General features: G+C 51.9%; 3 protein-coding genes across 6 annotated transcripts in view; 1 reads left to right on the forward strand and 2 right to left on the reverse strand.

The window, feature by feature from the left end:
* Positions 1-1557, reverse strand: part of Dnase1l2 (deoxyribonuclease 1 like 2) — a 2687-nt gene extending 1130 nt beyond the window's left edge. Inside the window, exons 1-5 of one of the 2 annotated variants that reach the window (XM_048789357.1) lie at positions 970-1557; positions 583-826; positions 398-486; positions 226-309; positions 46-146 (exon numbers count right to left, since the gene is read on the reverse strand). In XM_048789357.1, the coding sequence (XP_048645314.1) occupies positions 46-146; positions 226-309; positions 398-486; positions 583-726 (418 nt within the window). In that variant the 5' untranslated portion in view covers positions 727-826; positions 970-1557. Of the gene's footprint in view, positions 1-45; positions 147-225; positions 310-397; positions 487-582 lie in introns of both variants that reach the window. The other variant, XM_015490898.2, reaches the window with a different exon arrangement.
* Positions 1558-1824: 267 nt separating this feature from the next.
* E4f1 (E4F transcription factor 1) lies at positions 1825-19915 on the reverse strand. Of its 3 annotated transcripts, none has more exons than XM_015490893.2 (14): positions 19688-19915; positions 17171-17322; positions 7952-8057; positions 5199-5392; positions 4990-5110; positions 4692-4844; positions 4404-4573; positions 3844-4053; positions 3505-3610; positions 3197-3414; positions 2804-3002; positions 2588-2730; positions 2454-2516; positions 1825-2380 (listed from the first exon to the last, which is right to left on the reverse strand). In XM_015490893.2, exons 1-14 carry the CDS (start codon positions 19836-19838, stop codon positions 2024-2026), a joined length of 2343 nt encoding a protein of 780 aa, XP_015346379.1. In that variant the 5' UTR covers positions 19839-19915; the 3' UTR covers positions 1825-2023. The 3 variants fall into 3 exon arrangements, with proteins under 3 accessions (XP_015346379.1, XP_015346378.1, XP_015346380.1); XM_015490892.2 differs by having other exon boundaries at positions 3505-3613; XM_015490894.2 differs by having other exon boundaries at positions 2362-2380; positions 2640-2730; positions 3505-3613; positions 19688-19906.
* The window catches only part of LOC125612398 (phosphoglycolate phosphatase), a 7535-nt gene continuing 3171 nt past the window's right edge, over positions 19837-24200 (forward strand). Inside the window, exons 1-2 of the mRNA XM_048790060.1 lie at positions 19837-19969; positions 23912-24076. Of these exons, the coding sequence (XP_048646017.1) occupies positions 19837-19969; positions 23912-24076 (298 nt within the window). The remainder of the gene's footprint in view (positions 19970-23911; positions 24077-24200) is intronic.

A 24200-nucleotide genomic window follows, 5' to 3' on the forward strand; every position in this document is an offset into this window, starting at 1 on the left:
GGAGGGGACAGGATGGGATGGGAGTAGGGGCGGGGCTGGCCTCACCGGTGGCGGGGACCGAGAACTTGACCACGAAAGGTTCGCGGCTGAAGGCGTCCTCGGGGTCCGGGTACTGGTAAGTGTCCACAACCGACACTTTGTCTTTCCTGGGAGCAGAGAACCGGCGGTCCACTGAGCCGGCCATCTTGGCCCCGCACGCCCCCTCCCTGCAACCCACAAGCGCACCTGTAGATGAACAGGTACATTTCCTTGTACTGGTCCCGACCCAGAGGCTGGCTGCTCATGAAGCTGTATTCATGCTTTGACACGCTGTGGAGAGAGATGCCAGGCCCCAGGTCAAGGCATGAAGCCTGTCCTAGCAGCAAGGGGTCATGGCGCTAGACCCTGCCCACTGCACCTGTTGATCTGCTCCATGAGCGCTGACACTGCGCTCAGGTCCGGGTCACGCACCTCCTGTACCAGCATGATGTGGTAACCAGCCAGGATCTGGCGGAGGAGACCGCGGGTGCAGAGTTGTGAGCAGCCCCAAGGACTGGCCCACAAAGCCCAGCTGCAGCCCTGCCTCCAGCCCCCAAGCCTCACCTGCGCGATGATGCTGCCACAGGCTGGGTCAGACACTTTGCTGTCACCAAAGCTCTGGATGTTGAAGGCTCCAATGCGCAGCGCTGCTGCCCCTATGGCCCACAGTGCCCAGAGCATTGCCAGCAGGACCCGGGGCCTGCCCATGGCACCAGGGAGGTGGGCTGGAAAGGACAGATGGAATGGGCCAGCAACACCAATCCTCACCCAGCTATGGTCCAGGAGGGGTCTGTGACCCAGCACTGGCCTGAGCAAAAGCACATTCTACTGCACTTTCCAGGTCTCCTCAGAATGGGTTCTTAGCCCTATGACCAGTCTCCCACTGAATGGAGAAACTGAGGTCCCAAGTCAGGATGCCAGTCCCCAGTTCAACTCAGCCTCAAAACTTACCTGGATGTGGATAAGAGGCAGTGTCAGAGGCTCAGGGGTCCTGGTCCAAGGAGGGATACAGGTTCCTTCTGGGGGCCTGTGGCTGGCCCTGGACAGACTTGCCCGGTCTTGGTTGACAACTGGCTCTGGCCCCAGGGCACTGGCTACTATTTGAGGCCCTGGTTCAGGAAGGGGTTGGGCTATAACTGAGCCCCACCCCCTCCAGGGAGTGGATGCTACAACTCCTGACTCCCATTCTCATGGAGACCCCCCCAGAGGGCAAGAGAAAGAACCCACCTTGAGCAAGTTCTAGTGCCCAGGTCTGTCCCAAAACATCCCCAAAGCCCCTGATAGCCCCCCCAAGGAAGTCTCAGGATTGTGGTAGAGGGACAGCCACACCCATGGTCCAGGCTTGTTCTTGTCTCCACCTTCCCAGAAACTAGGTCACCCAGTATCTGCCTTCTTGAGCCACATCCTCTTGGAACAGGCAGCACGACAGTAAAGACCAGTCCCATTCCTGGCCCAGCCTCTCTTGCTGCCTGGTCAGCACTGTCTTCACCTCCATGAAAAGCTGAGGCTTCTCAGCCCAACCTGAGGCTCCTGGTTCTCTCAGCCTTCCAAAGGCAGCTGTAGGTAGGAGGCTGGGAAGCAGCACCTGTCTCCTCCCCCTGCCCCAGGCCTGGGGAAGCTGGGATCACAAGTGGGCAGGGAGTGGCAGGAGGCTGCCCATTAACATACCAGAGACACCCACACACCATTGAGGCACCAGGGCTGGCAGAAGCCCTGAGTTACTGGCCAGGCACAGAAACCTAGAGGACTGCCTGGGCATATGGGGGCCACCAGCAGTACCTGTGAAGGCAGTACCAGGCCCCAACATCACAAGCTACATATTTTATTCATGTTTTATTGTAAAGAAACAAAAACCACATATTTACATTCCCCATCTGATTTGAACACCTGAAATTCTGGGCAGTCTTCTCTACCAGGCCAGGCAGTCCTGGGCACTCAGGTCGGGACCAGTATAAGGATAACCCTGTCCCTTTCCCAGCCTAGCTGGGACCCCACAGGTCCCATGCTAGACGATGACCGTCTGTACCTCAAGCTGGCCCTCTGGTGAGGCAATGACCAGCTCGCCTGCATGCTCAAGGATCTCAATGTCCTCTGATGACACCATTGTTACAGTAGCCTGTTCAGTGCCGTTTGCACCTGTACGAGCCGCAAGCACAGTACCCTCACTGATGGCTGAGGCCAATGTCATGGCCACCTGCTCAGTCAGGCTCTCAGGGGTGGCGATGGTGATCGTGTCTGCAGCAGCTGCCTCTGGACCCAGTCCTGCCTCCTGGTCCATGGTCACATTCTGCACGATGATCTGGTGCCCAGCGCTGGCCTGGTGCACAATCTGCTGCACCACCTTCATGATGTGGCTGTCCACCTGCAGGGCCACAGCTCAGCCCAAGGTGTCCAGGAGGCCAGGCTGCCCTCCCACTCCTTGCCAAGCCCCTCACCTCTGTCTGGGTGCCCTCAATGATCTCTGTGGCTTCAGTGGTCTCTGTGTCATCTGCAGTGGCCTGGGCAGAACATCTGAGGTCAGCTTGGGCTGTCCCAGTGCCATCCCAGCCCCACCAGGCCTGCCACGCACCTCGATGATGTACTCCTGGGTATCGGCCACCACAGATGAGAACTCTACCAGCACTGTGTGGGGGTCCTCCGCAAGCACGGTGGCAGCTGCTGAGGGGCTCTCTTCTGACACCAGCACCTCTTCCACCTCCAGAAGGCAACCCCCTGCCAGCAGGAAGCTCAATCAGGGCTCAGTGACCCCCAGCCTCACCTCCTCCCACCATTTGCCAGCCCAGACCTTTGGTGCGCAGGTGCCGGTTAAGTGTGCCATGCTCAGCAAAACCACGGCCGCACTTGTAGCATTTGAAGGGCTTCTCGCCTGTGTGATGCCGCACATGCCGCACCAATGAGCCTTTCTCCCGGAATCCTCGGCTACAGAACTGGCACACATGTGGCTTCTCCTCCAAGTGTGTTCGGAAGTGCACTTGCTGGGCATTCTGCAGAAACCAGTCCATGACAGCCTGACCTTGGCCACAGGAAGCCAGGGCTCTCCCCACCCACCCCTGGCCTGAGCCAACTGAGTAGGCTGGGGTAAGGAGGGAAGTTGGGGCACAGAACAAGGCCCATCTGGCCCCAGGGACAGGGAGCTGAGGATGGGGTCAGCGCCAGGACCCTGGGGCCGGAAGCCCACCTTTGTCTTGTAGCGCTTGCCACACTGGGGACAAGGGAAGGGCCGCTCATCTGAATGGACGCGCCGGTGGCCGCGCACGTGGGCAACGGTCTTGTAGAGCTTCCCGCAGTCCCCGCAGCGGAAGCGGCGCTCGTGCACGTGCGCCTCCTGGTGCTTCCTGAGTAGATAGGCCTTGGGGAAGGCCTTGCCACACTGCATACAGGGGAAGGGCCTTGGCCCTGCGGCCAAGCCAGCATCAGCCAGGCCCACTGCCCACAGCCCACCTGCTCCTCGCTGTCCACGGACCCATCCACCCTCCTGCCACCCACCTGCATGGCCTCTCTTATGGGCCTCCAGGGTGGCTGCTGTTGGGAAGGTCTCACTGCATTGAGGGCATGGGTGGGTCTTGGGCACAGTGGAAGCCTCGCTGGACATCTGCTGGGGAATCATAGGCAGGCATCTAACACCCACTGCAGGCTCTGCCCCTGCAGTGCCAAAGACAAGGCCCAGGGCCCCATCCTGGCAGTCTCCCTCGCAGCACCAGAGAGGGCAGAAATAGGCCAGTGGACAGTCACTCCAGAAAGCAATGCTACTTTATGCCACAGGCAGTGCAAGGAGGCACCAGTGTCCTACCCACAAAGGAGCATCCCAGCAGCACAAACACCTACTGTCTCCATCGGCTCCACTTCCAGCAGTGGCAATTCCGGGGATCTATCTCCCAGGGGCTGTGGACTGGACTCAGAGGCAGGGGCTGCTTCCAGGGCACCCTCCTCCCCAGCAACTCTCTCAAGAACAATGCCAGAGTTCTGCATGGCCTGATGCAGCAGGTTTTCACGACTGCCCTCACGAGAACAGGGAAGCTCCTCAGGAGCTGGGGGCTTCAGGGAGGCAGAAGGAGAGAGGCTGCCACACAGCCCAACACATAACACCCACCCTTCCCACCACACAGGGCAGACCCATGCCAAGCCCAGGGTCCCCCAAGGTCTTATGTACATCCTCAGAATCTCATAGAATGAAGCCAAGTCCTCCCGTCACGCCTTGACCCCCAGGTCGCTTTCCTTCTGACAGGCTATTTGCTAAGGAGCTTTCCCACCTCCCCTGCAAACAGACAGCTATAGAGGTAGACCCAAACCTCCTATTCCTATTGGAGCCAGTGCCCTACACACAACCTGGCACTGAGCAGGCAGAAGGGAAGCGGCACTGCAGGGCTCCTTGGGCCAGCCCCTACCTCTGGAGCCAAAGCTTTCATGCCCAGGGGCAGCTCCTGCATCTGGACATGGACTTCATGGATGACGGTGCCCTTGGCATCTGTCACCAGGTGAATCACAGGTGATGTCTCCATGGATTCGCCTGTCACTGATGATGAAGTAACCGGCCCCACGGTGGAGGTGCCTGACCCTTTAAGGCAGAGTCAAGTGAGTCTCTGAAGAACACCCCCACTGGTGGCACCTGGGCCCGCAGCTAAGGCCAGGAACAGCAGCTCCAGGAACCCAGGCAGCCTCCCCACCACGTTCACCTGCAGATACGTCCTCTTTGCCCACAACCACATCCTTGCTCATGCTGAAGCGGATTTTCTCTGTGCATGGGGTGAGAGACTTGAGGTGACGGGTCAGCGCACCCGATTCCCGAAAGCTCTTCCCGCACTTGGTGCACTTGTAGGGGCGCTCATCTGTGGAGAGAATGGAGTCAGCCCTGGGGTAATGACAACCTGTAACAAGGATGAGGCGGGCATGGAACCCCTGCCACTTCGCCAGGGAGCTAGGGACACAAGGCTTGGGTAGGGTGTCCCCAGGGCCATGCCCCAGGCTGCTCACCAGTGTGCCGTCGGTGGTGCCGGATGAGTGAGCCCTTGGTCCGAAAGGAGGCCCCGCAGAGCTTGCACTCGTGGTCCTTGCGGCTGCTGTGGGTGACCATGTGGGCCTTGAGGATGCTGCCCTGCAGGGGAGGGGCAGCAAGGCTCAGGGCACCTCCCCAGACAGGAGCAGGCAGGAGGCCTGGCCGGCCCGTGGCCCCAGGGGCTCACCGTTTTGAAGGTCTTGTGACACAGCATGCACACGTAGCGGCCTTCCTTGTTCACCAGCAGCTTGACTTGGGCCTGCTCGCCCTCCCCAGCAAGCCCGAGCCCCTGATGGTTGGGACTGCCTGGGGCCTCAGCCATCTCGTTGTTCCCTGGCTCTGCCTCAGCAGCCACAATGACCTCTTTGATGTGCCCACTGCCTAAGGAGAGGCAGGTCAACATAAGCCTTGGGCTGCACCACAGCCCTGCCTGCAAGGATTCCTACAGAGGGAGACTTCTAAATGCCCTGGAACTGTCCAGACCATCCCTGCCCCTGGCATGGGAACTGCTGCTCTGGGCTAAGCCCCAGAGCCAACCAGCACTGAGGAAAATCAACACAGAGGCCCCAAGGGACCAGCAGGGAGCTGCTCAGCCTGAGGTCAGCCTGACAGGGTAACAAACCCCCTCCATGAAGTTGCTTGGAGGAGATCCAGCACTCCCAGAATGCACCTAGTGGAGAGACTCACCACGAGCAAAGTTGCCCCTTCCCCTAAGCCAAGGAGGGGGTTGTGGGTCCTGGCAACAGGTGCCTGGGCACAGACAGGATAAACTAGCCCAGTTCTCTGCATCTGTCCTGCTGACTGCACCAATCCCACTAGGGAAAAAGATGTTTCAGCTCATCTTCTGATTGGGATGCTGGTGGACAGGCAGGCAGGCAGGCCCAGTTGGAGCCTTGTCCCACCACAAGCTGGGGATACCAGGAGATGGGAGAGTGTGAACACTTCCCAGATAGCCCCAAGAACAGAAGGTGGAACTGGGCACAATGGCCATGCCTGTGATCCCAGCAACTCAGGAGGCTGAGGCACTAGGATCATGAGTTTGAGGCCAGCCGCAGCAACTTAGACCCTGTCTCAAAATAAAAAAAACAAAAAGGGCTGGGGGTGTAGCTCAGTAGTAGAGCACCCCAGGTTCAATATCCAGGGACACACATACCCCGAAAAAGAAACTTGGGATTTTGCACTTGTCATGGGGTGCTGAAGATATCTGACAATGTGCAAGACTAGGCCATAAACACGCTTCCCATTGCCTGTTTGTAAAAGTGACAAGTGGGAAACAGCTGTGAAGATGCCTCCTAGAACCCTCTCTGTCCAGCTGGAGACTTGTTGTGACAAGTCATTCTCTCGAAACAATAAAAACACCCTGACTCAGAAACAACTAAGGGCATCTCTTGCCCATGCCTGGCTGACACACGCAATGCCACAGGAGTATCTTCCCAGAGGACAGAGACCTGATGGGCAAGGGACTGAGGGGAACACAGCTACACCAACCCAAGAGGAAACCAGTTTGTGTCCAAAGCAGTAGCAGGAGGGGCTGCCACCCCTTAGTCCTTGCTGACTGCACCCTGTACCCAAGAGGACTGAGCCCAGCACAGCAAATCTTCCTCACTGCCCTTTCCCTACCTAAGACCAATAGAAATGCTGGTAGCTCTTGGCTCCTGCCCACCCACGAGGCCTGCAAAGGGGGACATTTTCAAGTGTGCAAGAGACAGGAGTACCCAGAGATGGACCCTTGAAGTACAAGCCATGGCTACCATCCCAAGCAAAGGCTTAGAACCACTGGAGGTCAGAGGTAGGTGGAAAGGGCCTGACTGGCCAAAGGCCCAGAGCCTGGACATGCTGCTGGAATGTAGGGAACTTGTTTTCCCAAATGACACCACCTATCTCAGAAACCAAACTCTGTGCCAAGGCCAGAGCACAGCCCCACCCCCACATGACACAGGACATTCCTAAGCCTGAGTGGTAATAAGAAGTGTCTCTGTCTTGGGAAAATCAGAGGAAAGACGGTGTAGAGACCAGGACAGGTGTCCCAGCCTCCTCCCTGGGGAGGCTTGCCCATTCAGAGACTCCCCTTCCCAAACCAAAGGCTGGCCTCCCCTATACAGCTTCCCTCTTCCTGCCCCAACCAGTCCCCAGTACTTCCCAAGGCCAAGTCCTACCTGCTGCCCAAACCTACTTCCTGTCCAGCTACCCACTCATCCACCTGCCTTGGCCCCTACCCAGCAGGCACTCCAAGTACCAACAGTTCCCTCCCAACTTCCCACATCAGACCCTACCCAGCTACTCATCCCCACCTGTCCAGGCCTGGGCTGCCCTTTGAAAGTCCCCCCTGCACACTCAGTGGTCCCCACTTAATGAGCACATAACCCAATCCAGACCTGGCTACACCCGCTCTCCCAGTGCAAATCAGCAAGGCATTTAAATTTAAAACACAGCCATCAAAGAGGCTCAGCGTCATATGCTCATAAAAGCCCTGTGAGACCATGCTGATGAAAGCACTGGGAAAGGTCAAGGTCAGGGAGCATGTTGGGGCCAGCTGCAGCAGCAACTCCACCCCACACCTACCCTCCAAAACCAACTGCTGGGGTGGGTGGGCCATTCAGGGATTCCCCATGCTGGGTACTGGGGGGGGCAGAAAGCAGGAGGTGGCTGATAAGTGAGGAAGACTCTAGGAGGGCAGAGACAGCCTGGGAAAACATGGAGAAGAGAGAAACCAGCTCATGAAGGAGCTCCAACCAACTCATGTGCAAGCTACTGCAGATGCAGCAAGGAATGTCCTGGTCCCCTCCTAGCAAAGCCTGGCATCTGATACACCTTCCTCCTGTAGGCCCTGCCTGGGGAGGCTCACACCAAGCCTCCACCCCTTCATGGCTAGGCCAGCTCTCAGGAGAGCAGAGGTACAGACAGCTATCAGACCGATGACACCTTAGGCAGCTGGCTTACCAACAAGGTCAGGAGCGTGGCTGATATCTGCTGCTAGAGAGGCTGCCTCCACCACAATGTGGGCCACGGTGATGGGCTCTTCTGGGCCTGCTGCTGCTGGCACCACCTATCGACAGGGGACAGGGGACAGAGAGGATGCATTTGTGGTCTCCAGAATTTCAAGGGAAGGGCCTGGGCTCCCTTGCAGTAAAGTTTTGAAGAAGTAGGCTTGGGGAGTACAGACCTGGTCCATGTCCTCCAGGATGGCTGGGGTGGGGACGCTGCTCTTTCCCCAAAGGCCCACAGCCCCTGCAACCCGGGGCTTGAGGGTCGGGCCCATCACTCTAAGCCTTGAGTCACCATGGTCTGGACATGGAGCATGGAGCACTGAGTACCCACTAGGTAATCACTAGCAACGCTGGTACAAAGCTGGGCTGTGGTGAGGAATGGAGTTGCAACACCCATACCCACAGCCCCAGCCAGGTCAGAGGAAGGGCCCTGGGGCTGGGGAGGGGACAGAGGGTAAAGAGCACAAGGTCTGACTGAAACCACCCTGTTCAAGTGTCATCTGAACCACTCTCTGATGGTGGCCTGAGGCCACTGACTTCTTGAGCCTCCTTTCTTGATTCTGTCCCATGAGGATGGCAAGCACTCCCTCTGTTGAGCAGGGGTGCTATGGAAGGTCGTAAGACGACATACAGCTCCAGCACACCGTGGGACTCAACAAAGTGCACCATTTTTATGACAAGGTGGCAAGCCCCACGGGACCCTGCTTGGTTTGTGAGATTCCCAGAAATTATGTATATAAGACAGGAGGCAAGCCAAAAAAGACAAAAGCCACCATGATACTACTGTTGCAGGAAGCAGCATTTATTAGTGCCAGCCTTGCCCAGAGGATCTATATCCTAAGCCAGAGCACAGCGGACTATTGCCATCTATACCATTAGTCCCTGGTTACATGTCAGCCCCTTTGTCTCTCCTATATGGTAACATACATTCTGACTGGGTAACTGCATATGTGTGCCATGTGGTCCCTTTGCTCTGGGGATACATGTGCACATAGCTACTGAGTGCATCATATCACTTCTCTCTGTTCTGGGAGAGTCCTTACCACAGTCCCCCTTTTAATGCTCAGATCCCCTCAGGGTCAAAGAGCATCATCCTGATCCAACAACTTATATTTCTATAACATCAAAACATAATATGGGGGCTGGGGTTGTGGCTCAGAGGTGGAGGGTTTGCCTAGCATGCTTGAGGCGCTAGATTCGATCCTCAGCACCACATAAAATAAAGATATTGTGTCCACCTATAATTAAAAAATAAATATTTTTTAAAAAACCCACAATGTGGCCATTTTCCTTTCGAAGACAGCTTCCATGAGACTGGAGATAGACCTCATAACCACGGGTAGCAGGCAAGAGTAAGCAGACCCCAGCACTAAAACCACAACACTTATGAAAGTTTTGAAACACCCAAAATTTGAAAACATCCTCCAGATAATTCCCCAGGATTCCAACTTTTCCAGATCTAGAGAGAGACATGGGTGATCTTTCTTGTACAATCCATGATTTTTTCCATGACCTTGCCTTCAACATCTATTTGTACACAATGGTTGCCTAAGTTAAATTTCCCACATACTCCACCTTCAGAAACAAGCAAGTAGTCTAGAGCTAAGCGATTTTGATAAATAAATAGCATTATACATTTGTTTGGTCAATAAGTTGAGGGCTCTTGCAGTTTCATTAGTTATAATTTCAACTACAGCCTGTAGCTTGATAATAATGTTTAACATACAGATGGGAGTACAGGTGGCAAGGCATAATGGTGAATTATCCTTTCAGGAGGACATTCATCATCTTTCCAGTTTTGGATTTCCAGGGCTTGCCACTCACTTTGGGCCCGTTGGTCTTCATATACAGGGATTCACAACTGCTCCCCTTTAGCTAATGGAAGGAGAAAAAGGAGGGGTGAATTGTCCCAGTATACAAGATCAGGAGCAGAACTGGGGTAGTCTAGCACGGCAGGCCCTTCCACATACCTAGTACAGTCCACCTGGGGTTCTCCATTTGATATCTATGTCGGCATTATCCCAGCCCTGTTTGAGGTTAGGGAAATTTGACAGAGTGTGGGATTTTCTTCTATGTGATTTTGAGGATCCCTACCACTGGATTTTCTGAGTAGGTATATTATAGAATTTTGTGCCCAGACATGGTAAAGTTCCAGCTGAGATGTTAAACTGTTTGCCCTCTCAGGTAAGACAATATTTCCCAATAATTGAGATTTTCAGGAACCAAACACCAGTAGTTGAATGAAGAGACACTGTTTCACTACAGGGCTCATGAAGGTCCTCCACCCACTAGCAAGAAGAGATATTCAGAGATTGAACTATAGTTTCTGCTAAGGCTAGAAACAGGTTTCTGGTTGTGGAGGAGATGGGGAATTCAGTTTTCATCTCTTCATAAAAGGAATGAAAAATTTGGTGTGGGGAAGTGCAAGTGCAAGTGCGCCTTTTTTGGGGGGTGCTTAACCACTGAGACACATCCCCAGCCCTTTTTTGTATTTTATTTATAGACAGGGTCTTGCTGAGTTGCCTAGGGCCTAAGTTGCTGAAGCTGGCTTTAAACTCACAATCCTCCTGCCTCAGCTTCCCAAATCACTGGGATTACAGGTATGCACTACTGTACCCAGCCAAGTTGGTACCTTTGATGTGTATTGGGACCTAGGGGTTTGTGTCCCACCCATATACAACTACACCAATTTTGTGGCCAATTTTCCATCTTGAATCCCCTAGGTCAAGGATAGTAAAATTAAGAGGGTTACAGGCTCCTGAATTAGAGCTGAGCATGGCATCACCCTTTTGGAGAATTGGTGTGTTACATTTACCTGCCAAGTAGACCATGAAACAGCTCCAGGAGGGACAGTAACCACTGTTATTAATGCATCCAGGTTCAGCTGAGGGCTGCTAACATGCTTTTATCATAGAGCCTGTACTCCCGTTCCCAAGATAACCCCCCACAAACCTCTATAGACCATAAAGATCAGTACTTATCTATGACTTCACACATGTCAAAGAGCACCGACACTGGATGCTTGGGATCAATAATTTGGGATCAGTTAATTATTTGACCCATATTGTCACTGCTTCAGATCTCTAGCCACTCCTCAGTTGGGGAGTACTGTGGGTCAAAACAAGTGTATTGGACCCCTTGCTAGTAGATAGAATAGGTGATCTTATTATGTTTTACAGGTCCCTGAAACTTACTTGACAGTAAAAATGGATATAATAAAGTAGGGTTGTGGCAATGGCTCACCTGATCAAGTCATGTGAAGGTTTGGGTCACAGAATGAAGAACTTAAGTCCACAAACAAGAGCTAGGTCAGACATAGCCAACAGCAATGAAACATCCTATCAAAAGGAGGTAAAAGACTGCTCATAGAGACTTCTAAACCTAGTGCCAGCTGGCTAGAGCAGCCTCTGCTAATCCTATTGTGAAAATTAAAGCTAATGGTTTGGGGATACAGCTCAGTTGGTAGAGTGCATGCCTTGCATGCACAAGGCCATAGGTTCAGTCCCCAGTACCACCAAAAAAAACAACAAAAAAAAAAATTAAAGCTAAGAAGATCACAGCAAAGAGATGGACAAGAGGTGACCATGCCAAATCATTACAGCAAGGAGGCCAATAAAGGAAATAAGAACAGTCCATTTATCCCAGCAGGTGATCAGTTCCTCAAGCTTCTGCTGGGGGTAGATTAGTCATCAGCTCCCACTTGACTAAAGCAGGGCTGTTGTCCGTAGGCTCTCAGATGGCCGACTTGCATAGTACAGCAGGCTCAGGAATACTCCCAGTCAGGAGAAGCTGGTTTCATTCTGCTGTAGTGAATCCAGAGGACCATCTCACCCATCTTCACTAGTCCTAGTATAGGTGGATTTCCTGACACAGGTAGATTAGCTTTTACTTTAGAATTCAGTTCATTTGCCCACCTTCTCAGAGCTCTCGGGACAGTATGTAGTATGTAACTTCCAGGTGATCTTCAACCCTTTTGCCACCAATTGTACCACCTCAGCCACGAACATCAGCTCATTTTCTAATCCCATGGTGACTGGGATTCCAAACCAAGGAATGATTTCCTTTAGGAGAAATCAGGCCACTTCATGTGCCTTCTCTGTGTGAGTAGGAAAGGCCTCTATCCAGCCTGAGAAAGTACACACAAAGACTAGAAATGCTTATAGTTTCAGACCCGGGGAGCTCAGTGAAGTCCACAATTATATCTTCAAATGGGGCCCCTCCAATGCTTTGCACCCCAGAGGAGGCCTTTGATCCCTGGTGCAGATTATTTCAGGCACATGTTTCACATTGTTCGCACACCATTCGGGCATGCTGGAGAGCTGGGGAATGTAGAAATGTTGGCTGGATGTGGCCTAAAGTGCTGTCCAGCCAACATGGGTCTCAGTTTTAAACCAGGGGTTCTCATGTTGTAACTGGGGTCCAATTTTGCCAACAGACTAGGAAATAGGGTGGTAGTTTGGGCCATTGGTTCTGTTGCCCCGTTGGAGGCCATGAACTTTGCCTCTTGGTCTGCTTTATGATTTCCCTGAGCAACCATGATGCTTCCTCTTTGATGTCCCTGACAATGCATGACTGTCACCTGTTTAGGAGCGCATTTAGCATCTAAGAGTTCAAGGATTTCTTTGCCATACTTTATGTCTTTCCCTAATGAGTTGATTAGGCCCTTTTCTTCATACAAAGCTCGGTTATGTGGAGAGTGGTGAAGGCTCATTTAGAGTCTGTGTATATACTGGCATGTATCCCTGCCACCAGTTGAAGGGCACAGGTCAGCGCAGTAAGTTCTGCTTTTTGTGCCAAGGTTCCTTTTGGCAGAGGTTTTGCCTCAATGGTGAAATCTAGGGTCACCACAGAGTACCCAGCAAGGTGTTCTCCCTCTTCCACAAAACTGCTACTATTGGTGAAGCATTCAACATCAGGACCTTTAAGAGGCTGGTCTGTTAAGTCCGGTCCACTGGAAAATACCTCTTCCATAACTTCAACGCAGTCATGGTATGGTCGACCTGCCCCTACAGGCAGTAGGGGTGTAGGGTTTAAGGTCCACACTACTTCTAGGTGGATGTGCGGATTTTCACACAGCCTTCCCTGATATCCAGTCAACTAGGCATCAGTCAGCCAATATTGTCCCTTAATCTTTATGTCAGCACTGAGTATGGCACTCGAACATTTAATTCTTGTCCCACAGTCAGTTTGTCACCTCTGATGCCAAGAGGGCCATGGCCACCAGCACTTGTAGGCAGGGTGGCCGGCCTCAGGCTACAGAATCAAGTTGCTTAGAGAAGTATGCCACTGGACAATGCCATGACCCAACATCTGAGTCAGGACTCCCACTGAAACCCCAGTACACCTGTGCACATACAAAAAGAAAGGCTCGGACACATCTGGGAGTCCCAAGCCAAGTGCGTTGGTGAGGATCTTCTTGATTTCCTCAAAGGCCTTTTGTTGAGCTCATTCCATAAAAAGGTTCTCCCTCTCCCTCCTTGTGGCCTCATAAAGGGGTTTTGCAAAGATAGAGAAGTTAGGTATCCAGAGTCTACAGAAACCTGCAGCCCTGAGGAACTCCTGGACCATTCTCAGGATATTCCCACTGAAAGATGATGACTGCTAGACTCGGAGGGACCAGGTATATACACAAGAAGGCATCCTTGACTTCCAGGCATGTAAGTTAGGCAGCTTCAGTAGGGATGAGGCCCAGGAGAGTGTAGGGGCTAGGGACAGCAGGACATAGGGTAACAGCAGCCTGGTTTACTGCTTGTTGGTCCTGAACCAGCTGATAGTCATCTATTCCTGGATTTTAGACTGGCAGGAGAGGTGTGTTCCAGGATGACTGGCAGGATTGGAGGATTCCATACTTTAGAAGTCTCTCCAGTTGTCTCTGGATCTCAATTTGTGCCTTGCAAGGAATGCAATATTATTTTTGGCACTCAAGGCCAGCCCCTAGCTACTTCTACTACTATTGGGGGTATGTTTCAGGCCAGTCCTAGAGGATTCTCTTAGCCCACACCCCAGATACTCTGAAAGGAAGCTCAGATCCCTGTTGTGGCCTTTCCATGAGAATGCAGAGGCACCACTCTTCTCCTTTGGGGACCAAGAGAGTCAAGATCTTCACTTCTGGCTTTCCTAGAGTCAGGGTGGCTTGGCCATGAGAGTTAAAAGTTATCTGGGCCTGCACTTTCCCAATGGGTCCTGACCACTAAAGCCACAAGACAGTCAGGGAGGTATAGGAATTCATGAATAACTTCACAGAGGCCTAAACTGCACCAGCAAGGCAGTAAGAAGAAGCAACAAGCTCAGCTGCCTGTGGCTCCCACTATAGAGGTTTGTCTCAGGTTAATTCACCACCGAATATTCTGCCCCAGTATCAACTATAAGTCCATGGTCCGGCCCCCCATGATCATATGGACCATAAGCTCCTGGGGGCCTAACATAATGAAGTCCAGTCTGTCCTAGTCTTCCTCAAAGTTTTCCATGGCAGCCAATCCAACAAAATCATCCTCAAGGACTTCATATGGTTGCCATGGTAGTTGGTTGTCCTTGAACCACTCAACTGCTCCTGCTTTGTCCAGGGACTGCGTGATAATCCTCTGACTATTGGGGACACTCATTATTCCAGTGACCTTAACAGCAATGAGCACACTTGTTTCATTCTAATGTCACCTTTGGGTAAGGTGGTTCTTCTTGTTGGCTCCCTCTATGGCCTCAGCTCTGGCCCAATAGGACACTTCTCTGGGAGTGCCCTGACCATTCCACCAGGGTGGTAGCAAGCAGACCTACCTTCTTTTTCATTTTCCAGTCTACCTCATGTTAGGCTTCTTGGTCTTGGTTGACAAATACTTTTGTCACAACTTGCAGTAGTTGGCTGGCATTCATTCCAATGAAGCCCTCTAGCCTCTATAGCTTATGCCATATGTCTCCCTGGGTCTGACCAACAAAGGCTGCATGAACCACTGGCTAACTTTCATCTGCTTCTGAGTTGAAGAGGATGTAAAAACAGAACATTTCACATAGCCTCTCATAGAATTGACTGGGGCTTTCTTCTGTTCCCTGGAGCACCTCTGAAGTCTTTCTTGCTCATGTTCACGGCCTTCCTTCCTTCTTCCTTCATGCAGCCTAAAACATCCTCTTGATAATGCTAAAGCATCTGAAATCCTTGGTCATCATTAGGGTCCCATGAGAGATCTTCCTCAGCGATCTGACTCTGAGCGTAAGCCGGGACATTCATGCTTCCTGCTGGGGCAAGTTCCTCCAACCACTGTAACAACTTTAATTGGGTGGCATTCTTCAGTGTTAAATAGAGTCAGGAGTAACTGGCGACAATCAATCCAAGTGGGCTTGTGGGTCTGAATAATGGATTGCATTAAATCAATCATAGTCTGAGATTTGTCAGTGAAGGAGAGGATTTTTCCAATTCAAGAGATCAGTGGAAATAAAAGGCTGTCCTGTCCCCCTTGTACCTGAGAGTGTACCATGGGGTGGCTATAGTCGGGACATTTTGGTGGCCTCAGAGGTGTGGCCTCAGGGCTCCAGCTGCAGGAGGCACGAGGAGTGCAGGCAGCAGTGGAGAAAGCAGTGGTGTGCAAGGCACAAGAATCCCGCTGGCTCCAGCATCTTGAAGGGGCCATCACTGGGCAATCATGATCTAATAGCTCCCTCCCAGAAAGGAAGCCTCAGCCAGTGCAGCTGAGAGAAGACTATGTCTTGCCAACAGTCAATGCAGGAGAATGGGTCCCTACAATGACCCTAAATACCTTGATAAATAGTTCTTTATCTAGTGACCTCTTGGACGGCCAACCGAAAAAGGTCAATCTATTTCAGAGAAAGCCTAAAGCTTCCTTTTTGAAATTTTTAGTCATATACTCTAGGGGGGTAAACTTACTCTGTTTGCCACCTATTTCCTCCCCCTAAGAGATGAAAATCACATACATAAGAAGGTAAAGGGGAAAGGGGTAAGAAAGCCAACTCTGGCAGCTCTCCTCATGGAGATATTTCAGGCACCTTTTAGAATTGGCAGCCTGACCCAGACCAGGCTCGTAGACCTTGAAGAGAGCCTGGCACTGCTCTAAGCCATATGACGATCACCAGAATTCTGCACTTGCTTCGGGCTCAGCCTGTTTCATTCAGTCACCATTCACTCGCATTCAAACAGTGCCTCCAATCTGCAACCCAGTACGTTAAAAATACAGTTTAATTCATGAAATTGAGCTATTCAGGTAACTCTAGAGAGTGATCGGCCTCCCCTTCTGCCACTTAGGGGCAGGTCCACCTCTTACACCTGGGTTTCTACTATGTGACAGGTGGCACTACTGCGCTGGTTCCTGGGCTCCACCAAGTTCCTTGGTACTCCTGAGATCCTTGCCCTAGCATTCTGGGAGGGATAGTCTCCTAAGGATCAATTTGTATGCTGGCACCAGGCAAGGTCACCTTTCCCGGAGTCCCAGGGCCCCTAGCAACAGGGGAGATGAAATCACCATCTCTGAATCCAGGATGAGCCCTCAAGAAATGTTGTGGGATTCTCACCCAGAGACAGAACACCTGTGCTTTCACCAGGAAGTAGCATTTATTAGTGCGGCACTGGCCCAGCAGGTTTGAATCCAAAGGCTGAGCCCTGAGCGCAGTGGGGCGTTGCCTTATTTACCCTCTCTTAGTTCCTGGTTACATGTCAGCCCCTTTGTCTCCCCAGTGGGGCGTTGCCTTATTTACCCTCTCTTAGTCCCCGGTTACATGTCAGCCCCTTTGTCTCCCCTATGTGGTAACATACATTCTGTGACAGAGCTGCGAAGCAGCTGCACATGTGCACATAGTGCACACAGACTGTGCCACATTGCCTGACAGAGCCGTGCATGCTCACACAGTTACTGAGTGTGCCGTGTCACCTTCCCTCTGTTCTTGGAGAGCCATTACCACACTCAGAGAGAAGGGACCTCAGTCTCCCAGCTATACAGGCTGCTGAGAAGGCTAGCATACCCCAGGATATCCAGAAAGTCCCAGAGAACTGCCAGGTTCTTCATGGCACAGCCTGAACCCTTCTTCACCCATGGTCAGATGCCTGCCCTCTGCCTACCCATCAGTCAGCAGGAACTAGCTGCACAGGTATGTCTTGGCACTCTGTTGCCTTCTCCTATTAGGTGATCTAAGGGAGGGCAGTGTGTGCAGTGGCAGTGGGGTAGCGACTTACCTCCTGGCCCAGCAGTGCAGTTGTGGCAGGGGTGGTAGGCAGAGCCTCCTGTGGGGCCCGCTGGCAGGCCTTCTGAATCTTGTGCTGAACAAAATCTTCCAAGGCAGTGAATTCCACCTGGCAGCGGCCACATCTATGCACATCATCCTCATCTGAAATGAGAACGTTGTCAAGGACTTTGGGGAGGCAACCAGTATCCCATCCAGCTTCCCCTCCAACCCCAGACCAGACTCATCCAACGATGGCAGCAGAACCAGAATTCCTACCCCATCCCTCCCAGAGGCTGCTGAAAATGTGCTTAGGGCACCCAGAGCTAGGGAACATCAGGTTATAGCCCCCATCCTCTGGAAGTCTGCAGAAGCAAGGCTCACAACAGGGAGAAGAGTATTCTGTAGAAGTGGCCCTGACCACACACTCAGGTTGCAAGGATCCAGTGATGCTGTCATGCCCAAGAGCTCCTTAAAGGGAAAGAGGCTCAGGAGGGCCTGAAGCAGAGGGACTTACCCAAGCCAATCTGGGGACAATAAAGGACTAGAATTCAAAACAGGTAAGGACTAGGGATATTGTTTACTTGCCTAGCATAGCAAGGCCCTAGGTTTGATCCCTAGCACTACAGAAAATAAAAAGACTACTGGGGACTAAAAGTGCCCTTGGGCATCTCAGTGACCACCTCTAAGTCATTTCCTCATCTGACCTGATTCAAGTGTGTAGGGCATATCAGGGGCACAGTAGGCTAGCCCACCAGGATCTGCTAAAAGGTCAGTCTTTGGAAAACACAGGAACAGCAGGGCCCTGCCCTATGAATACCCTTACATTTTGTTGTTGGTGGTGGTGGTGAGGATCAAATCCAGGGACTTGCACATACTAGGCAAGTGTTCCACCACTTGGCTACATCACCAGCCTCCAACCACTCTTTCCTTCCTGACTTGATATTTCATAGATCCCCAACAGGCAGCACCCCTGCTCAGGTGTGTATGCTAAGAGTATAGCATTTCAGAGGGGCTCCACATCCCAGAGCCACCATACTTGAGTCCCTCACCACCACTGTGACTATCCTAAGACCTGCAGGAGAGACTTCCTATTCATTGAATCCTTAATGTGGGTCAGGCACCTTCTGGGAAGTTCACCAAATTCTGCCAGCACCTTGGGGAAATGGATGCCTACTCCCTAACTAAAAAAATGACTTGAGGTTCAAGTTCACACAGATGAACCTGAAGATCCACCCAAATGTCCTGCTTCTGTAAAAGTCTTTCAGTTCCCACAAAAACACACCCAGTCCCACATCAAATCTAATAAAGGCCTGGTGCATGGGAGGAGGCTGGCCAAAGCTTGTTGAATTAATTAGAGAATAAAGGGCCAGATCATGACTGTGACTCTCCCACCAAATCATCTAAAAAAGGGAAGCCCACCAGATGGTTCACAGTCACAAACGAAGAGCTGAGGTGCCTACCATCCTCTTAACCTCCCACCCACTCATGAGAGTTCAACTTGGCACCAGGGTATCATTTTTGGAAGAACCTCTATAGAAGAACCCAACCCATTTTACTGAGACAAGGCGATGGACAGGTTTAGTTGGGCACAGCAACCACTAGAGGGACCCCTTTCAGGTTGGCCCTGCCCCTCTCCAAGCCGGAATAAGAAGGGGCCAGAAAAATATGTACAGACTATGAAACTGGTGTGAACAAAGCCAAGACCACCTTGACCTCAATATCACTAGCCAATACCTTCCTATATGATCCAATGCACCGATGGGTGGGACAAGTTCAGAGTAGAAACCTAAGAGGTCACCAAAAGCTATAAGTGCCTGATGAATGAGTCCTGAGCATGTCCCAGTACTCTCCTCAGCTCTTTACACACACACGTTAATTCTCATCACCCTCCTATGTGACAGCAGAACCCAGAAACTAAAGGGGCTGAGTTGAGGAACTAACTACACAGTCCTGAAATCCAATCGGGTCCTTGCTAGATGGGTGACCTGGTCACTTGCACATCCATGAAACTCAATTTTCCTCATCCTTAAAGTGGGAGTGAATAACATCATTGACATCTCAGGGTTGGTTTCAGGACCGTAAAGGCTGATGCAGAGTAAGTGCTCGGAACATCTTGGAGACGCCCCTCCACCTTGCTGGAGAGATGGAGGCTGTCTTCCACAGGGATCTGCTGTCTGACGCCCCGACCGGCACAGAGCCCCACCCCAACCCAGTCTCGCCCCAGACACGAACCTAATGGCCCGCCAGGTGAGGTGGGAGGGGCGGAGGGGGCACGGCCGGTGACGTTTGCTTGGGTCCACTGGAGGACCGGGGCTTGAGTGCCTACGAGCGCGCACTGGAGGCCTGTGAGTGGTGGGCGCCCCGCAGAGAGGTCCGAGAGGGTCGAGAGGGTTGCGGGGCCCCGCGGGCTCACGAGAAGGCTGGATCCGGAAAGGTCTGCGCGCCCACAGCCCGAGCCGCCGGGCTCCACCAGTCCAGGCTGCGCCTCCCCCACTCCGGCCGCTGCGGGCCCGCCCGACCCCGTTACCTTCCTCGCTGAAGGGCGCTGAGAGGCCGAGAAAGCCGCCTGGAGCCAAAGCCGCTGCTGCGACCCCGCCCTCGCCCGCTTCACACCCGGCTTCGGCCCGGGCTTCTGCCGTATGAGCGGCCGTCACCCGCACTGCCATCGCGCCCTCCATGTCGCAACGCGCCGCAGGAAGATGGCGGATTTACGACCGTGTCGTCATAACAACGAGCCGCTCCGAGGCCAGCGTGAGGGAACTGCGAAAGGGGGACGGGGGCGGGGCCAGTGAGGGTTTGACAGACAGGCGTGAGGGGCGGGGCCTTGGGTGTGGCCTGGAGCGGAGACTGGGCGGGTCTACTGGTTAGGGTGTAGCAGATTGATTGGCGGAGAGATCCGCGGCTTGGGCGTGGTGTGTCCCATTGGGCGTGTCCAGACTGGAAAAGCCTGGGAAGAAAGTGGGCCTGGGTGCCAGGTGTTGCAGCCAGACTTGAGAACCAGAGGAGAAAGAGGAAGGTGCACTGGGTGGCGCAAACCGGCCAGGGTCCTCTGGGGCGGACCCTGTGGGAGGTCGCCCTGCCACAATCTCGAGAGGGCCGTCACCGATTTAGGGTACTAAGGGATCGGTGCTCCAAACTCCGTCGCCCCCAGAAGTTGTTAACACCAGTCACATGAAAGAACCCTAGTGCAGGATGGCTCATGCGCAGCTTTGCAAAGCGTTTTATTTTATATATTTTTAATTGTGGCAAATACACATAAAGTTTACCATTAGTAAGTGACATTTAGTGTAATCACAATATTGAGCTCACTCATTACCTCTATCTAGTACCAGAATTTTTTTTTTTTTTTTAACCCTGGGGGTTAAACCCAGGGTCTTGCTCACGCTACACCCTCAGCATTTTTTGAGACAAGGTTGCTAAATTACTCAGGGCGACCTCAAATTTGTGATCCTCCTGCCTCAGCCTCCACAATAGCTGGGATTATAGGCATGTTTTACCACTAATGGCTAGTTCCAGAAGATTTCCATTATCCCAAAAGGAAACCTGTACCCATTGAACAGTCATTCCCCATTCTCTACGCCCCTCACCCCAGCTCTGGAAACTACCAATCTACTTGATCTTCATTGATTTGCCTGTTCAGGACATATCATATAAGTGGAATCATACATTATGTACCCTTTTAGGCCTAACTTCTTTGCAAGATTCATCCATGCCCTAGTCTATGTCACTGCTTCATTACTTTGTTACTTTTTTGGGGGGTGGGGGGGTTGCTGGGGATTGAATCCAGGAGTGCTTTACCATTGAGCTACACACTCAATCTGCCTTATTTGGGGGCAGGGGGTGTACCAGGGATTGAACTCAGGGGCACTAGACCACTGAGCCACATCCCCAGCCCTATTATGTATTTTATTTAGAGACAGGGTCTCATTGAGTTGCTTAGCACCCAGCTGTTGCTGAGGCTGGCTTCAAACTCACAATCCTCCTCAGTCTCCCAAGCTGCTGGGATTACAGGCATGTGCCACCACACCTGGTTCAGTTTACTTTTATTTTCTAAAACTGTAAATCAATGTAACACTATGAAGATTGAATAACATCTGTCCTTGTACTGTCTTAAACCATCCCATATTATACTAGTGCTACTAGCCTCACTTGGGGGAGGGGCACTGGTGCCATTCACTGGCAGGTATATACTGAATGCCTACCATGAACTGGGCACACTTCATGAAGGACTTCTCTTCCATTTACAGAGCCACCCCACCTCTCCACCCTAGGTCAGTTCTCCCCCATGAAGACCAGTGTCCCTTCCAGACTCCTCCACCACCTTGTCCACAACCATCCTCTATAGGCACATAGGCATGCCCAGCAGATGTTAAACCAAACAGACGTGGCACAGCTCAGCTTTGGTTTTGACAGAGCATTATCCCACTTGCATTGTCCCTTTGGTGGTGGCTCTATGTGGCTGTTTCCTGGTCTATAGACAGGGATACTAACACTCCTATCCTCTCAGGGTTGTTCTGTGATTCTGACCAGATCATGCAGGTGAGAAGCAGCACTTGCTTGCTGAATGCTAACTGAATGTACGAGTGTAACCCAAGGTCATTAGGCAAGTGTTGGAGAAGTCTAGCTGCCTGGACATCATCAGTGTTTCCTGTTTTGGCAAGTATATCAAATAACTGGGTGTTGCTGGGTGCTAAAAGCAGAGTTTGTGATCTTTTGTCAAATGCAGTTCTTCCCAGGGTCAGCTTGGCCACCAAACCTAAATATGAAGACCCAAAGAAGAAGGTTTACTCCCAAGAAGTGGGTGCTCCAGGCAGGAACACTCTGCAGGCTCTGCCCTTTTGGGCTGTGGTCCCTGTCCTCTAGGGGTTTCCAGGCCAGCAGAGACCAACAGGAATGGGATGTTATATAAATAAACAGTACTACAAGGGAACCCAGTTCACTAGCTTTACCTGATGGGTTTTGGAGTCAGGGTGGGGACCAATCTAGAAGAGGCTTTATAGAGAACTAGGGCCCACGAGAGGAGGAGAGGGTTGACAAACTTGAACTTGGGAGTATAAGTGTCCTGGTACAGGGTTGGCCCTCAGGAAACTGGGAACCACTATTGTTCTGACAGCTGGCCCTAGTGAAAGTGATATTAATAAACATACACTTACCCTATGACCTAAAGATTCCACTCCTAAGTATATTCTTGAGAAATGAGTGCTGAGCACAGTGGCACACACCTGTAATCCAAGCAACTTGGGAGGCTGAGGCAGGAGGATTGCAAGTTCAAACAAGCCTGGAAAACACAGCTAGACCCTATCTCAAAATACAAAGTATTAAAAGGGCTAAGGATGTAGCTCAGTAGTAGAAAATCTCTGGGTTTAATTCCCAGTACTGCCAAAAGAGAAAAAAAGAAATGAGTGATGTCCACATAGGCATATATAAGAACAAGAATATTCACAAGGACATTATTTACAATAGCCCCAAACTGGAAACAACTCCAAAATCCATCAGTGGAAGGTCAGACATCAGTGGATGGGGGGGTGGTATATTTGACAATGGTCCACAGGACAATTAATTAAAAATTTAAAATAAACTATGAAGGATCACAAACATTTTTTTAAACTTTGTTTTGTTTTGTTTTAGCTGTATATGGATACAATATCTTTGTTTTTATTTATTTATTTGTATGTGGTGCTGAGGTTATCAAGTGCTCTACCACTGAGCTACAACCCCAGCCCAGATTTCACAGACATTATGTTGAATCAAGGAACCAAGACACAGAAGGGTACATGTGGTTTATAAAATGGTCTACCAGGGTGTGGTGACACAGACCTGTAATCCCAGTGACCTGGGAGGCTAAGGCAGGAAGATCCCAAGTTCCAGGTCAGCCTAAGCAATTTAGCTAGACTCTTTCTCAAAAAAGAGAGTGTAGTTCAGTAGTAGAGCACCCCTGGGCTCAATCCCCAACACCACACAAAGATGGTCTAGAACAGGGAAACTAGGCTCTGATTCCATATGACAGAAACAAGAACTGTGATTAGTAAAGCTGATGACTGTGTGAGAACATGAGGGGACTTTCTGAGGTGTTGGAAATAGTTCACAGTTGACCTGGCATATAAGTATGTATAAATTTCACTGAGCTGCACATTTGAGATTCACATCCTTGGGGCTGGGACTCAGTGGTAGAGCGCTTGCCTAGCACGTGTGAGGCACTGGATTCTATCCTCAGCACCAGATATCAATGAATAAAACAAAGGTATTGTGTCCATCTACAATTAAAAATAAAACTAAAAAAAAAATCACATCCTTTGTGTTACGCTTCAATAAAGTTAATATTAACCGATAATGACGACAATAGCGACCAGTTACTGGGTACTGAGTTCCGCCCGCCCCCTAGACCGCACTCCCACCGCTTTGGAATCACTGGTTCCTGAGACCTGAGGCACAAGGAAAGGTTTGCGCAGAGGACAGGAGGCGAATATACGAAGCTTTGGGGGAAGAATCCTTCCAGGAGCGGAAGGCACACGGCTCACACGCATGCACCGTGTCCCGAGAGTGTCCGGATACAGGACCGCCGAAAGTGAGGACGTGACTCCAACCTCAGGCCGACAGCGGCCCCTCCCGCCACGCTCGCGCGGAAAACCCCGCCCGCATGACCTCGAGACTAGCCAGCCAATCAGCAGCCGGCCCGGCCTGGGGTCCCTTAAACATGGGTCTCCGTCACCTAGGCTGACCACCCGCCTCCAATGGGCGAGCTGCCCTACAGCTGCCAATAAGCAGCGGCCTTACGTGTTGCGCCGCTCTCGGACAGCAGCATCTCCACAGCGAGCGCTCTACTCCGAATGCCGGTTGGCGCCCTGCCAACCAATCACCAATGAGCCCCAAGCCCTGCAGCCAATGGTCTGCCGCTTCCTCGTGTCCGGTCGAGGCGGTTGGAGCCGAGCTCCCTCAGCCCGCAGAAGGCAGAGACGGATTGGTGCAGGCAGCGACCAATGAGCAACACGCGCGAGACGCAAGGCCAATGAGCGCTCCGGGGGCGGGGCGGACCCTGCGGC

The sequence above is a fragment of the Marmota marmota genome, unplaced genomic scaffold, assembly GCF_001458135.2.
Source record: "Marmota marmota marmota unplaced genomic scaffold, marMar, whole genome shotgun sequence".
Taxonomy (NCBI): Eukaryota; Metazoa; Chordata; class Mammalia; order Rodentia; family Sciuridae; genus Marmota; species Marmota marmota.